This window comes from Doryrhamphus excisus, linkage group LG11 (assembly GCF_037039965.1).
Source record: "Doryrhamphus excisus strain RoL-2023G ecotype Guam linkage group LG11, RoL_Dexc_Guam_v1.1, whole genome shotgun sequence".
Classification (NCBI taxonomy): domain Eukaryota; kingdom Metazoa; phylum Chordata; class Actinopteri; order Syngnathiformes; family Syngnathidae; genus Doryrhamphus; species Doryrhamphus excisus.
In genome coordinates this window covers 4,225,153-4,241,082 of record NC_136367.1, presented here as the reverse complement: position 1 = coordinate 4,241,082, position 15,930 = coordinate 4,225,153, and the positions used below count along the sequence as shown (strand labels likewise).

At 40.0% G+C, this 15,930-nt stretch overlaps 1 protein-coding gene across 2 annotated transcripts in view; it reads right to left on the bottom strand.

Annotated features, from left to right (window-relative positions):
- The window catches only part of slc24a4b (solute carrier family 24 member 4b), a 38,745-nt gene that overhangs the window by 8,335 nt on the left and 14,480 nt on the right, over positions 1-15,930 (bottom strand). For both annotated transcript variants that reach the window (XM_058078980.2, XM_058078979.2), the window contains exons 3-10: positions 10,684-10,760; positions 5,992-6,066; positions 5,838-5,922; positions 5,643-5,746; positions 4,981-5,055; positions 4,874-4,899; positions 4,273-4,326; positions 1,092-1,183 (exon numbers count right to left, since the gene is read on the bottom strand). In XM_058078980.2, coding sequence (XP_057934963.1) covers positions 1,092-1,183; positions 4,273-4,326; positions 4,874-4,899; positions 4,981-5,055; positions 5,643-5,746; positions 5,838-5,922; positions 5,992-6,066; positions 10,684-10,760 — 588 coding nt within the window. The remainder of the gene's footprint in view (positions 1-1,091; positions 1,184-4,272; positions 4,327-4,873; positions 4,900-4,980; positions 5,056-5,642; positions 5,747-5,837; positions 5,923-5,991; positions 6,067-10,683; positions 10,761-15,930) is intronic.

Sequence of the window (15,930 nt, the reverse complement as noted above, 5' to 3'; positions counted from 1 at the left end):
AGGAAACCTACGCATGCACGAGGTGAACATGCGCACAAACCACTCCCCCACCGTGCAGCCCTTTATGACTATTTTACTGTATATTGGATGTAAGGAACGATTTTACACTTATGTCTTAACTTCCAGGGTTCAATTCCACCCTCGGCCATCTCTGTGTGGAGTTTGTATGTTCTCCCCGTGCATGCGTGGGTTTTCTCCGGGTACTCCGGTTTCCTCCCACATTCCAAAAACATGCTAGGTTAATTAGCAACTCCAAATTGTCCATAGGTATGAATGCGAGTGTGAATGGTTGTTTGTCTATATGTGCCCTGTGATTGGCTGGCCACCAGTCCAGGGTGTACCCCGCCTCTTGCCCGAAGACAGCTGGGATAGGCTCCAGCACCCCCCATGACCCTTGTGAGGATAAACGGTAGAAAATGAATGAATGTTTACTATAATAGGTGACTATTAAGTTGACTATAGGGGTGTTATTTCATGTCTAGAGGGCTCTAATAGTGTTAAAAGCCATATTTAGAAGGTCGTAACCAGGTTTTGTATGCTAGAAAATAAATGGATGTCTTTACTTCAGGGCCGTATGAGTGCCACACAGTCAGGAGATCGGGAACACCTGGGTTCAAATCCCCATTTCTTGAGTGACACAAATGGCCAGTCGACAATGTGCAGGGACAAAGATACGCTAGGTCTGATTGTTTCCAGGAGGCATTACTCTTTGGAACGAATATTGTTCCGAGAAGCCAAACCCGGCGACTACCTGGAACTACATTCGTCATCACCAAAACCCGACTAGAACTGGACTTATGGATGATCAGGATGTGAAAAAATCCCAACTATACCTTTAAGGGAAAAATATTCACTTTTAGAGGTTCCACTGCAATTGAATTTGGATAAAAACAAAGCTTAGCTCAGGTTTGGAAATGTTAAGCTTCTTTTGAGAGGAGTGAAGATCAGATGAAGCAAATTGATCAGAAAAAATGCGACAGATTCCCAGTTCTGGTTTTTTTTCCCCCCACATCCTGTCTGGTTAACCTTACCTTTCGTCAGCAAGGGAAGTGACGGGTCGTCATCCCAATAACTTCCATAAGTTGCTTTACCGTCCTCCATCTCGCTGCTGGCCGCCGCGTTCCCGTTGGCCACGTTCTTCTTGGAGCTGCCCATGAAGAACGCCTGCATGCTGGAGTTGAACCTGGTGAGACGAACGAGACGACCAGGCCCGGGTCAGCACATTCATTTGTGTCGAGATGAAAGACTCCATCTTGTTTGAAACTAATGAGCGCCTATCACGCTATATAGCGCGAGGTGGCCTACTTTCGATAAAACATGCGCCGAAATGTACGCGGAGCGTCAAATTGGCTTCCCTGTGTCAGAAGGTCAAATGAGACAGACAATGCTCCCATGTGACGGCCATTAGATGGGAAGAGTGTGAAATGGGAACAGCACAGAGGCTGCTCTGTTGTCGTCCCGCCAGACAAAACAGAGGGAAATGTTCTCCCAACGTTCTTGCATGCTTTGGTCTCGCATTGTAATTTCAGCTAAAGAGTAAAAAGAGTCACGCTTCAAGGCTCATTTCCATTTGAACTACTACTTCATAAAAGCCATTCATCAAATGTGTAAAATTATACGGATTTAGCGGCGTATGCTATGAAGGTATTTCAGGAGATTAGGCTAAAATTCTCTAGCAAAACGCTAGAGGGCAGTATTTCTCAAAGTGAGCAACTTTCATTTTTGTTGACTCGCTCTGCATAGATCAGAAAATCCACTATTCGGTTACAGCACCACATTAAGACAAAGGTGTCCAAACTGTGGTCTGGGGGCCATTTGTGGACCGCGCGTTGTATTTTATTGGCCCAGCACAGGGCAGACTATATATTTTACACGTAACAGTCCACCTGGTATTATTGTATCTGTAAAATTGTCATGCAATCTGCTATTATTATTTATTATTTTATATTTAAATATTTTAAAAATAATAAAATATAATAATTACAATAAAATTCAAATTATTATTACATTATTATTATTTAAAATATGCAAATATAACAATAATATTATATATAATTAATATAATAATTAGCATTAATATAATAATAATAATAATAATAATAATAATAATAATAATAATAATAATTATTATTATTATTATTATTATTATTATTATTATTATTATTATTATTATTATTATTATTATTATTATTATTATTATTATGTGCTTGTGTCCCTTTTTTCAGGAGCACTTTGTAAACAACAGACCATGTCAAAAAACAAAATTGATAAAACCATCAAAAGGTTGGCTCAGGCCATGATGCCAGGTTGTATGTTGAGTTTAAATGAAATACTTTGGAAAGATTAGGCGGGCCGTATTCAAACACCTGGCGGGCCGGATGTGGCCCCCGGGCCATAGTTTGCCCAACCCTTAGACACCAAATACTCTCCATGAAAATTTGGGCACCACACTTTAGATATTTAGATATTAAAGTAATAAAAAATAATAATTAGATATTATTGAGCTTCCTTGTGCACTGTAAAAACAAAGCATGCGGTAGTTATTTTGGAAAAATTGCACCCAAAACATTCCCCACTATGGAAACAGGAGTTCAGAACATTGATTCCTCCCATCCCTTTTAAAACAGTTAAACAAGAATCAATTGGTCCCGTAGTTCATCAAGGAAATATAACTAACATTAAGTTGAATTGTCCAAGGAAAACAGGTTCGAGTCTGACATAAAAATTAATCAGTTCCTGCAAATTATGTAAATTATTCATATAATGACAATAGCCCCTTAGTAACATTGTATAAAATATGTTTTGTTTTTAATTAGATATCGTTGAGCTTCCTTGTGCACTGTAAAAACAAAGCATGCGGTAGTTATTTTGGAAAAAATTGCACCCAAAACAACAAACGGGGAAGCAGTGTCCCGCAGTAAGTTGCATCTTCCCTGTGGAATGAGGAAGGCGTGAGAAGTGATCCCGTTAAGCCGGTGCTCTTTACCAACCGCATGTGGAGAAAGATTAAGCTGCTGGTGGCAGCGAGAGAGCAGGCTGTTGCTGCTGCTGCTGAGGGTGCAACACAGATTAGCAGCTGGACGTCGACGGCCGCACACACACACACACACACACACACACACACACACAATGATGTGTTGCTTGTTGTGCAAGGACAAGACATCTCAGGCCTTGTAGGTAGGTTCTATGTTATGACATAAGATGATTGCGGCGGTAATTGCTGTTGCGGCGGTAATTGCTGCAGCGGTAATTGCTGCAGCGGTAATTGCTGCAGCGGTAATTGCTGCAGCGGTAATTGCTGCAGCGGTAATTGCTGCAGCGGTAATTGCTGCAGCGGTAATTGCTGCAGCGGTAATTGCTGCAGCGGTAATTGTTGTCGTAGGAATAATTGTCGTCGTCGTAGGAATAATTGTCGTCGTCGTAGGAATAATTGTCGTCGTAGGAATAATTGTTTTAGCAGGAATAATTGTTTTAGCAGGAATAATTGTTGTCGCAGTAATAATTGTTGTCGTAGCAATAATTGTTGTCGTAGCAATAATTGTTGTCGTAGCAATAATTGTTGTCGTAGCAATAATTGTTGTCGTAGCAATAATTGTTGTCGTAGCAATAATTGTTGTCGTAGCAGTAATTGTTGTCGTAGCAGTAATTGTTGTCGTAGCAGTAATTGTTGTCGTAGCAGTAATTGTTGTCATAGCAATAATTGTTGTCGTAGCAATTGTTGTCGTAGCAATTGTTGTCGTAGCAATTGTTGTCGTAGCAATTGTTGTCGTAGCAGTAATTGTTGTCGTAGCAGTAATTGTTGTCGTAGCAGTAATTGTTGTCGTAGCAATAATTGTTGTCGTAGTAATAATTGTTGTCGTAGTAATAATTGCTGTCGCAGTAATAATTGTTGTAGCAGTAATAATTGTTGTAGCAGTAATAATTGTTGTAGCAGTAATAATTGTTGTAGCAGTAATAATTGTTGTAGCAGTAATAACTGTTGTCGTGGTAATAATTGTTGTAGCAGTATTAATTGTTGTAGCAGTAATAATTGTTGTCGTAGTAATAATTGTTGTAGCAGTAATAATTGTTGTCGTAGTAATAATTGTTGTAGCAGTATTAATTGTTGTAGCAGTATTAATTGTTGTAGCAGTAATAATTGTTGTAGCAGTAATAATTGTTGTAGCAGTAATAATTGTTGTCGCAGTAATAATTGTTGTAGTAATAATTGTTATTATAGGTTTGTTGTGCTGCCCCTAAACAGTTTGCACATATTCTCCAAACCCCACTTACTTCATGACCAGGATGTATCCTGCATACATGACCACCAGGACTAAACTCTCCCACCTGGAAAACAGACACAAATCCCACATCAAGTTATGTATCATCATTTTATGACCTGGGATTATGATATTAGATAGAGATGCTCAAACACATACATTATGCAAATACACCATTTGTGCAAAATAAGACAAATACTATAATACGAGTATCGGGAAAAACGCAGAGAGACTCCGAGTGATTCTTCCCGAAGTAGATAGTAGTAAATGGAATTCCCCCTTTGCATATCCAGCGCTTCAAAAGCGTTGAAAATTGCATATTTACTTGGAAATAATTCCAGACCGCAGCTAGAAAAAGCCATAAATATGATCCAATCTCTCAATTTTATGCCAATATTGTCCGATATCAAACATCCCCAGGGCTTCAGTCTTAGAGTCAGGATAATAAATATAGAAAAATTGAATAAAGTATTATAGAAATAATGTTTAATCAATAGATACATTTGCAAAATTTGGTAAAATGTTGTAATTTGCAACAACAAACCACCCCAAAATAAAAAATATTAAATTTACCATAAACAAATGCATATTTTGGACATGTAAAAAATACTCACCACACAATCTTCTCATCGTAGATGAACTGAAATATCCAAAAAATGGAAAAGAACATCAGAGGTTTTCATCAATCATACATCACCTCGTTATAATGTGTCCAACTTACTGCGATTAGAGCGATGACGGACAGGATGTAGTAGAAGGAATCTCGGAATACTGCCCACCAAGTCAGCATGACCACCTATAGGAATACACAGCGATAACATATTGTGTTTAGTTATTTTTTTGTTAAAAAATTAAACAGAAAACACACTTCATACTAATTATACCAATTTATAAACACATAGTAATCCAGATAAAATGTCAAGCATACAATACTGATGATTTTTTTTGCAGTTTGGCGGACTTTGAACGCACCATAAATGTAAATGAAAAGCATTACCTTCAACGTCAAAACTGTGAACACAAGCTAATATACTGCAAAGTGGGGTACTCGACCGCCCCCAGAAGTACACTAATTGTAAAAAAAAAATGATTAGCGACTAACACTCACAATTACGAGTGCACCCGAACGCATCGTGGCATGAGGCGCAGAATGAAATATAATATTTAGAGTCACTTTTATTGCAAAATGTTGGTCCGAAATCAAAGGAGAAAATCAATGTCAGGCTAGCAGGAGCGTTTAGAGGTGGGGGAGTGAGTCAAGTACCCCCCCCCCAATCATCGATAAGTTCTGGTTTGTAACCAAATGTTATGTACTTTATACTTTTATGTTATGTATCTCCATTTCTACCACACACACAAACACACACACACACACACACACACCTGTCCAGCAAAGATCCCACAGACTCCGATGATGCAAAGGATGTTGAAGACGGCCGAGCCAACAATGGTACCCACCCCCACGTCGCCATGGGTGATGAAGACACCTGCACACACACACACACACACACAAGTAGGCGGCAAATGAGAATCAAGTCGTGACGGCGACCATCTGTGTACGAGTGTGTGCGTGTTTACCGATGACAGAGGCAAAAAGCTCTGGCGCCGAGCTGCCAGCTGCCATAAAGGTGGCGCCGGCGACATCTTCACTCAGGTGAAGTTTCTGCACAAAGACAAAAAACTGGTGTCACACAAAAAACACCGACATACAAAAAAACAAAACATCAAGTACCTCGCAGATCTTCTCCAATGACGTCACAAAGTACTCGTCACATGTTATGGCGAGGGCAAGGAACATGTAGAGGGCCTGGAGGACAGAGGCAGCAGAAATCATAGAAAATAACATACCGTATTTTCTGGACTATAAGTCGCACAAGGCCAAAAATGCATTATTAGGTAGAAAAAAACATACATAAGTTGCTCCGGAATATAAGTCACACAAAGCCAAAAATGCACAAGGCAAAAAATGCTTAATTAGGTAGAAAAAAAACATACATAAGTCGCTCTGGAGTATAAGTCACAAAAAGCCAAAAACGTACAAGGCCAAAAATGCATAATTAGGTAGAAAAAAACATACATAAGTCGCTCCGGAGTATAAATCGCACAAGGCCAAAAATGCATAATTAGGTAGGAAAAAAAACATACATAAGTCGCTCCGGAGTATAAATCGCACAAGGCCAAAAATGCATAATTAGGTAGGAAAAAAAACATACATAAGTCGCTCCGGAGTATAAATCGCACAAGGCCAAAAATGCATAATTAGGTAGAAAAAAAAAAACATACATAAGTCGCACTGGAGTACAAGTCGCACAAGGCCAAAAATGCCTAATTAGGTAGAAAAAACATACATAAGTCACTCCAGAGTACAAGTCACACAAAGCCAAAAATGCATATTTAGGTAGAAAAAAACATACATAAGTTGCTCCGGAGTATAAGTCACACAAAGCCAAAAATGCACAAGGCAAAAAATGCATAATTAGGTAGAAAAAAACATACATAAGTCGCTCCGGAGTATAAATCGCACAAGGCCAAAAATGCATAATTAGGTAGAAAAAAAACATACATAAGTCGCTCCGGAGTACAAGTTGCACAAGGCCAAAAATGCATAATTAGGTAGAAAAAAACATACATAAGTCGCTCCAGAGTATAAGTCGCACAAGGCCAAAAATGCATAATTAGGTAGAAAAAAACATACATAAGTCGCTCCAGAGTATAAGTCGCACAAGGCCAAAAATGCATAATTAGGTAGAAAAAAACATACATAAGTCACTCCAGACTACAAGTCACACAAAGCCAAAAATGCATATTTAAGTAGAAAAAAAACATACATAAGTCGCATTGGAGTATAAGTCGCACAAGGCCAAAAATGCATAATTAGGTAGAAAAAAACCATACATAAGTCACTCCGGAGTACAAGTCGCACAAGGCCAAAAATGCATAATTAGGTAAAAAAAAAAACATACATAAGTCGCTCAGGAGTATAAATCGCACAAGGCCAAAAATGCATAACTAGGTAGAAAAAAAACATACATAAGTCACACTGGAGTATAAGTCGCACAAGGCCAAAAATGCATAACTACGTAGAAAAAAAACATACATAAGTCACACTGGAGTATAAGTCGCACAAGGGCAAAAATGCATAATTAGGTAGAAAAAAAAACATACATAAGTCGCACAAGGCCAAAAATACATAATTAGGTAGAAAAAAAACATCCATAAGTCACTCAGGAGTATAAGTTGCACAAGGCCAAAAATGCATAATTAGGTAGAAAAAAAACATACATAAGTCGCTCCGGAGTATAGTCCGGAAAATATGGTAATTTAGTGGCGCTAATTTCATCAAATATTCCATAAATTCTCCTCCTTTTGGCTGACATGCTGGTATTTCCCTGACCATGCATCCTATTTTTCCCAAGGCCATTGAGCTTTAACTATGGGACAGCAGGGAAGAGAATCAACTTCTTAAAGGGACGGCATCTTCTTCAAGATCTGCATCAACGTGTGATTCCTTTAACAAAAGTGAACGCCCGAAAGGGGAGTTTGCACGCTCACGCTCCCGTGGGGGGGGTGGGGGGTTGGAAGTAGGCGGTCTATTTTGGTAGCTGAGGTAAGATCTCTAAATTATAGATCAGGTGTGAGATGGGGGCCCGGCTGCTGCTGCTGCTGATGCTGATGCTGCTGCTGCTGTGCTCTATGCTAACCACAGGGGGCAGCGCAAGCCAAGCAGTCCATCCAGAAGTCAACAAAGTCAGGGGGAGGAAAGTCAAAGAAAAAGAAGAAGAATATGTTGCACTGCACCTCATCTGATTCATCATTTAAACATTCCTACACGCACGTTTGGGACGATATAACATGATGGTTCGTATAAATATTAAAAAAGTCAAATCACTATGAAGGGAGGGATTACGTGCAAGGCTTTTTGTTTTGGGCGGGGCAAGAATTTTGAACAGCAAGCCACACAAGCAAGGATTACGTCTGCTTTTATTTGGACTTTATCCGAGCCCATGGCTGCTTTCACGGAGTTAAGAGGGGTCATTACTCCTCCTGCTCCTGTTGTTAAGTGCTCAAGCATGCAGGAAGAGCGACCTGCTGGAGCTGGAGCACACTATATTACACTTCGGCTTCAAACCTGCTTTTTTATTGATCGGGGCAGTCTCGTCCGAGAAGGTCAAAACACAGATTGGCCCGGGATTCAACTTATGTCATACACTTTCTTGATATTTAACCTTTGCTTTGAATTACTCCGTTTCAATGATTACGACTCTGGTGGAAAATGACGTTCTGTTTTCCTACTTCCCAAATAATCTGTATCAAGTACAGTAGGCTGGAAAAGCGTTCCAAAAGGGTGGCACGTGATCATGTTATGCACGTGATCATGTGGTCATGTGCTCCTCAAAAACCTTGCCAGGGAAACTAATCGACAGTATTTGTCTCTTCTGGGTGATGTAACAGCGGGCAGTATCCGGCACTCGAACTTGCTGTCAATGAGTGTCGTGTTCTGGGTATTTTCCCACTGGTTGGACATGCCTAGATACCCGAGCCACCTCATCTGGCTCTTCTCAATGCGGAATCGTAATCGTAACTCTGCTTTCCACACATCATACTCTGGTTTGCCAGAGAAGAAGAAGATGTAGCAGGAGGGATCAGTGTTGCCAGCTTATCAATTTTGTCGCTATATTTAGCGAGTATTCAGACCCCTACTAGACCAACTAGCAATAAATCTAGTGAGTCTGACATGGAAGAACCGCTCTTCTCAACGAGCAGCGGGTCCCCCCCATCCCTGGTGGCATCCTGACCAGATACCCGAGCCACCTCATCTGGCTCCTCTCAATGTGGAATCGGAATCGTAACTCTGCTTTCATATATCATACTCTGGTTTGCCAAAGAAGAAGATGTAGCAGGAGGGATCGATGTTGTCAGCGTATCAATTTTGTCGCTATATTTAGCGAGTATTTAGACCAACTAGCGATAAATCTTGTGAGCCTGATATGGAAGAACCGCTCTTCTCAACGAGCAGTGGGCGGGCGGGCCCGCTCCTGGGAGGCATCCTGGCCAGATATCCGAGCCACCTCATCTGGCTCCTCTCAGTGTGGAATCGTAATCGTAACTCTGCTTTCACACATCATACTCTGGTTTGCCAGAGAAGAAGATGTAGCAGGAGGGATCGATGTTGTCAGCGTATCAATTTTGTCGCTATATTTAGCGAGTATTTAGACCAACTAGCGATAAATCTTGTGAGCCTGATATGGAAGAACCGCTCTTCTCAACGAGCAGTGGGTGGGCGGGCCCGCTCCTGGGAGGCATCCTGGCCAGATATCCGAGCCACCTCATCTGGCTCCTCTCAATGTGGAATCGTAATCGTAACTCTGCTTTCACACATCATACTCTGGTTTGCCAGAGAAGAAGATGTAGCAGGAGGGATCGGTGTTGCCAGCGTATCAATTTTGTCGCTATATTTAGCGAGTATTTAGACCAACTAGCGATAAATCTTGTGAGCCTGATATGGAAGAACCGCTCTTCTCAACGAGCAGTGGGCGGGCGGGCCCGCTCCTGGGAGGCATCCTGGCCAGATATCCGAGCCACCTCATCTGGCTCCTCTCAGTGTGGAATCGTAATCGTAACTCTGCTTTCACACATCATACTCTGGTTTGCCAGAGAAGAAGATGTAGCAGGAGGGATCGGTGTTGCCAGCTTATCAATTTTGTCGCTATATTTAGCGAGTATTTAGACCAACTAGCGATAAATCTTGTGAGCCTGATATGGAAGAACCGCTCTTCTCAACGAGCAGTGGGCGGGCGGGCGGGCGGGCGGGCCCCCCCCCCCGCTCCTGGGAGGCATCCTGACCAGATAACCGAGCCACCTCATCTGGCTCCTCTCAATGCGGAATCGTAACTCTGCTTTCACACATCATACTCTGGTTTGCCAGAGAAGAAGAAGATGTAGCAGGAGGGATCGGTGTTGCCAGCTTATCAATTTTGTTTCTATATTTAGCAAGTATTCAGACCCCTCTAGACCAACTAGCGATAGAACGATAGAAAAAAGCGGAAGGGGAACAAAATCAAGTCTGACATCACGAGTAACGGACTCAAGTGTGTGTGTTTTAAGTTCCATGCCTTATTTCACACCGGTTGAGTGGACAATGTCTATGATGTCAACTGTGATAAAACTTTAAAGGGCTGTCCTAGTGTGACATCCAAATGTGGTACGTGACATAAATCATACATGAAGGTGCCCACAAAAGTGACTCATCTCCATTTTCAGGCAACTTCATGAGTCAAGCTAACGATTACTTTAATGAATATATTCCAGCACTTCGTATTTTATAGTCAGTCATAATAGTGTATATCAGTAGATTTGATGGATTTTTTTTTTTGCAAGTATATTGTGCTGCTGAGGGATTCGGGTACAAAAGCAGTACTCTTACCGCCGCAATGTGTAGCAGGATGGCGCCGCTCTTCCGCTCGTTGTTGGTGAAAAGGTCATCGGGGAACTCGTGTATTGCTGAGGAGAGAGGAAATGTCATGGTCAACGCACGACATTGGCAGCGTGACAGCAAGGCACATGTCCGCCACCCATACAACCACCCCCCCGCGCTGCACCCCGAGCCACTTGTATGACATTGTGAAGGGTGTCAGAAGCCTGTTGGGTCAGCAGGCCTCTATGGCCTCAGTACCCATGACCATGATAACCATACTTTGTACAGTACAGTACAGTAGGTTTAGTACACGCTTGGGGTATTTTTGTTTTTATCCTAGTAGTATAAAAAAAAAAAAAGATGACACTCGGAAGAACTCAAGATGCATTCACGGTCACTCCGAACATCACAAAAAGGGTTTGGGTGTGTAAACAAAACAAGACGATAAAGAAAAAGTGGATATTATTATTGCTCACTTTGTAACTCTTAATTTGCTACATTTAAGTATGCTGGAAAATACACTGAAAACGGGTACATTTACCTTAAATTACGGGATTATGTTTTACTACTATTGAAGAGACATATTCAGTTCATTTGGAGCTCTTAAAGCCAATATACATCATCCTGTCCTGTCATTTATCTAACTAAATACAGTAAAACTACACATAATTCAGACAGAGTTGATAATACTATTAATCATGATTAATAGAAAAAATTATTTAATCATTTGACACTCCTATAAATAATATTTATCAACTATAAGCACTATCAATTAATTCAATTCAAACTTAAATATTGTTTTTCTTGATAATTTTGTTAAACCTATAATATAAATAATAGCCGAATGATGGATGATGGATATATGGGATGCCAAAATTGACAGTATTGCCCTGCAGGCTGGACAAAAACAGGTTAACCCCCCCCCCCCCCAAAAAAGCCTCTATCGGTATGATGCAACAACATGTAATGACATGCAATGCAAACGTCCATAGAGGAACAATGATGATGGCTTACAGTGGCACAAAGCTTCAACTGGAACATTTTTAAAAAGGAGAAAAGAAAAAAATAAAATTGATGCATTTAAAAAATAAAAAAAAAAATCGCAAAAGCCAAAGAAAAAGCAAAACATATTAAATTATTTTTTAAATTACAACATATTAAATAATATTAAATTAATCCTTTGTATTTTTTATTAAAAAATATAAATAAAAAAAAAACAACTTAAAATATATTAGGAAAGCAGGAAGTGAACAAATGCAACAGTTACTGATTGTAAAAGTACCAGATGGAGGGGTAGGATTTAATAAGCTTTGCTTCTTCCTACTCCAGTGTTTATTTAACAAACAGTTTTTTCATTCACAAGTCGCTCTGGAGTATAAGTCGCAGGAACAGCCAACCTATGAAAAAAAAGTGCAACTTACAGTCCGGAAAATATGGTATATCACTATATTGACGGTTGCTATGGTCATATCACCTCGTACTTCGGTATGTGACAAAAAAATACATAAAAATACAAAATAATAAAAAAAATTAAATTATATTAGAACGCAGGAAGTGAACAAATGTAACAGTTACTGATTGTAAAAGTACCAGATGGAGGGGTAGGATCTAATAAGCTTTGCTTCTTCCTACTCCTTTTGGACATGTGGAACTGTGAACTGATTATGTGATGCGTTTAATTGTAAATCTGATGCATGTTCAAATGAAATTAAACCATTACCATTTGATGTTCGCCTAGACCGTTTCGACTCTCCGAGTGTTGTACTTTTCCAATTACGAGTCGTTCAACTTGAACGACATTTGACTTTAAAAGTAATCATTTATTTCCAGCTCGAAGCCAAAGAGTCGGCACACAAAGCTCCCAACGTTGAGAAGTCATCCATCATTTTAGTGGAAAAGTTGACAGAAGTGGGTCACGGTCTTGTGGGACTCCTACAACATCTGCGGAGGGACAAGCCCGGCTGGACACGGTCCAGGATGACCTAGATGTATTGTCCTGCAGCTAACCGCAGTACGTTTTATCGTTAGCATCACAACGACACAAACAGAGGACTTTGTTTTGTGCAAAAGTGTTGTGTTTTGGGTGTGCTGGTCACATATGGACTCATGAAGTGGAACAGAACTCACCTGAGACTTCCCGCTGCATCTGTCCTGTGTGTATTTTATATTCAGCCGTGTGTGTGCACACATGAATGAACCAGCGGCATTGAAGGCAACAGCAAGTCTGATTTATCATTAATGTCATTTTCTTGTCTCTGTACATATGGCAACGCTCATTTTCAGTCTTTGGGCCGTTTCGGGGATGAGGTTTCTAACAAAAGGAACCACGATCCATCATGGCTATGACTGCACAACAGCGGCAATCTGCAGCTCCAGAGGACACCAGTAAACTAAAGTGCCGTGCCGTGACTTCTTATATGCCTAATTTATCCCAAAGCGAGTTACGAGTACTGATAGGATGCAGCCTGGTATGGGAATAACATTTAAAAAAAACAGCTTGACGCCATTATAGCGGCAAACACAAAAGACTTACGTAATGCGCTTGAACGCCACGTGAATAAATAAGTTTGCTGTGCATTAATCTTGGTGTGACTAATTAGTGCATGGCATTTGTATTTAATTTCGATTGTTCTGTGTGTAAAACTAGAATTATTCTCGATAAAATTATTTGGTTCTCCGGAATAATTTATGGGAAAAATTGTTTACATTTTTGTAATTTCAATTTTTTGGTGTGGTCGTTTCTCGTTTTGGTTATTCATTCATTTTTTTTGATGATGGCAGAGTGTGGAATCGAACTCGGGTCAACTAGCTGTGCGGCCTGCGCGCTAACCACTTAAACACCATGCAGGACTTGGGACTTTCATTCATTCATTTTCTACCGCTTATCCTCACAAGTCCCGCGGGGGTTGCTGGAGCCTATCCCAGCTGTCTTCAAGCGAGAGGCGGGGTTTACACCCTGGACTGGTGGCCAGCCAATCACAGGGCACATATAGACAAACAACCATTCACACTCACATTCATACCTATGGACAATTTGGAGTCGCTAATTAACCTAGCATGTTTTTGGAATGTGGGAGGAAACCGGAGAAAAACATGCAAATTCCACACAGAGACGGCAGAGGGTGGAATTGAACTCGGGTGTCCTAGCTGTGAGGCCTGCGCACAAACCACTTGTCCACCTTGCACTAAATATATACTGTAAAAAAACATTACAGTGGAGAAAAAAACATGTCCAGGTAGGACTATTTTTTTGTATTAATATAATATAAATATTAAGTTAAAATATTATTATATATTAAAATAATATTAAGTATTTGGATAATGCCTTTATATATCAAATACTTAATAATTAACAAAAACAAACATGACCTATGGCTAGAATCTTAAAGGTACAGCTGACTACGTTTATTTACAGTATACTTCACCTAACTGTATATTTTTGCTCCTGAGCAAATCAATAATTCAACAACACAAGCATCGACGGTATGTTCTTTAGTTACAGTACACGTGCCCCCCCCCCCCTCCCCCTCCCCACCACCGCCAAGTGCACACAAATAACTCCAGCTGAGTGGCCGTTTACGAAGTGCAACCACAGAGGTGTTTTCAGGTCAGCGGTGTCGACCTTTCCCGGTCTTCAACGACACCTGACCAGACAGCGTCCGCCTCGCTTGGAACACAAACATGACTCCGCCCGTCCTTTTTTTCCCCCCAACTCAAGGACGGACGAATATGAGAGGACAGGGACTACTTCAAGTGACGCATCTGGAATGATGGCTTTAAATAGACGCGCTCACGCTTACGTTCGTGTTTGGACAACAAAAGTCACTTTGCTAACAGCGGGGGACTCGCGGTTAGATATACTTACATATACTTAAGAATATTTAAGTACAGACCATTATTATTGCTTTATAAACAATAATACTAATCCCTCGTTTATCACAGTTCATTTGTTCCACACCCAACCTTGATAAGTGAATTCCCATGAAGTAGGATTCCTGTAATTTTTAATTAAAAATGTAATTTAATTTTTATTTATTACATGTCTAGAGGGCTCTAATAATGTTAAAGGTCATATTTAGAAGGTCATAACGAGGTTTTCTCTAATTAATTTAATTTATTTTAATTTATTTTAATTTATTTTAATTTATTTTAATTTATTTTAATTTATTTTAATTAAAGTTTGTCTGCCTTCAAAATGCCGGAAATTAATTTAATTTAATTAATTTAATTGTCCTTTGGAACAGTAATAATCATCTCTAATTTATGTCTTAAATGGCTTATTTTCTTTTGTCTACTCCTATTGAGTAATGAGTATTAATTTAATGTAATTTAATTTTAAAATTAAATTAATTTAATTTATTAATAAATAAATACTCATTAGGAGTAGACAAAAAAAACATTTAAGACATAAATTAGGGATCATTATTACTGTTCCAAAGCTGCAATAAAACCCTGTTGTTCTGGCGATCAAGTCTGGTGCTTGTGTGTCCTACTGAACATTACAATAATATTCCTGACGTCTTTTGAATGGTTTATATATTTCTATTTTACATGATTTCAAACCGCAATGTGTTGTGGGACGACTGTAGCGCTTACATTTTTTTAATTATTGCAATTATTTAGTGGTACAAATTCATATTCAAGCGCTACAGATAAAAACTGTTAGGAATAAATAATAAAGTATGCTTTGGCAGAGTGTCTGACATTTGCTGACGGAGGGGGGGGGTTAATACCAGAACCCGCCAACGTTGTATTTCTATAGCACCCAAGAGACTCTCTCCGCTGAATGACGAGCCCTTTGGGTCTTTATTGGCCAATTAGATAATTAGCCGGCTACAGCCTTCGTCGCTGCGTCGCAGCTTGTACGTTAAACACGGTCTTGTGAACAAAAAAAACGCCACGAGAGGCTTTATTGGGAATTGTCACACGTGGAACATGTGATGAAAACGGCAATAGCGTGCAAACACACGCCATTATCCCTCTTGGTGGGTCAATACATTCACATGCTCATAAGCACATGTGGAACGGTGCTCACATGTCCATGTAAACACTTAAATGCATGCTGTTTCGCCTCGACACACACACACACACACACACACACACACATCACCGTTCACCGTCTGATCGGTGATCAGGGGTTGAGTCATTGGAGCAGAAGGTTCAACGGTTGTGAAATGGCATTCAGCTGTGCAGCAAAAAAAGGTAAATATAAATGTGCAATAAAACTAAAATATTCAAAAGGCGCTTGTTGTTTTC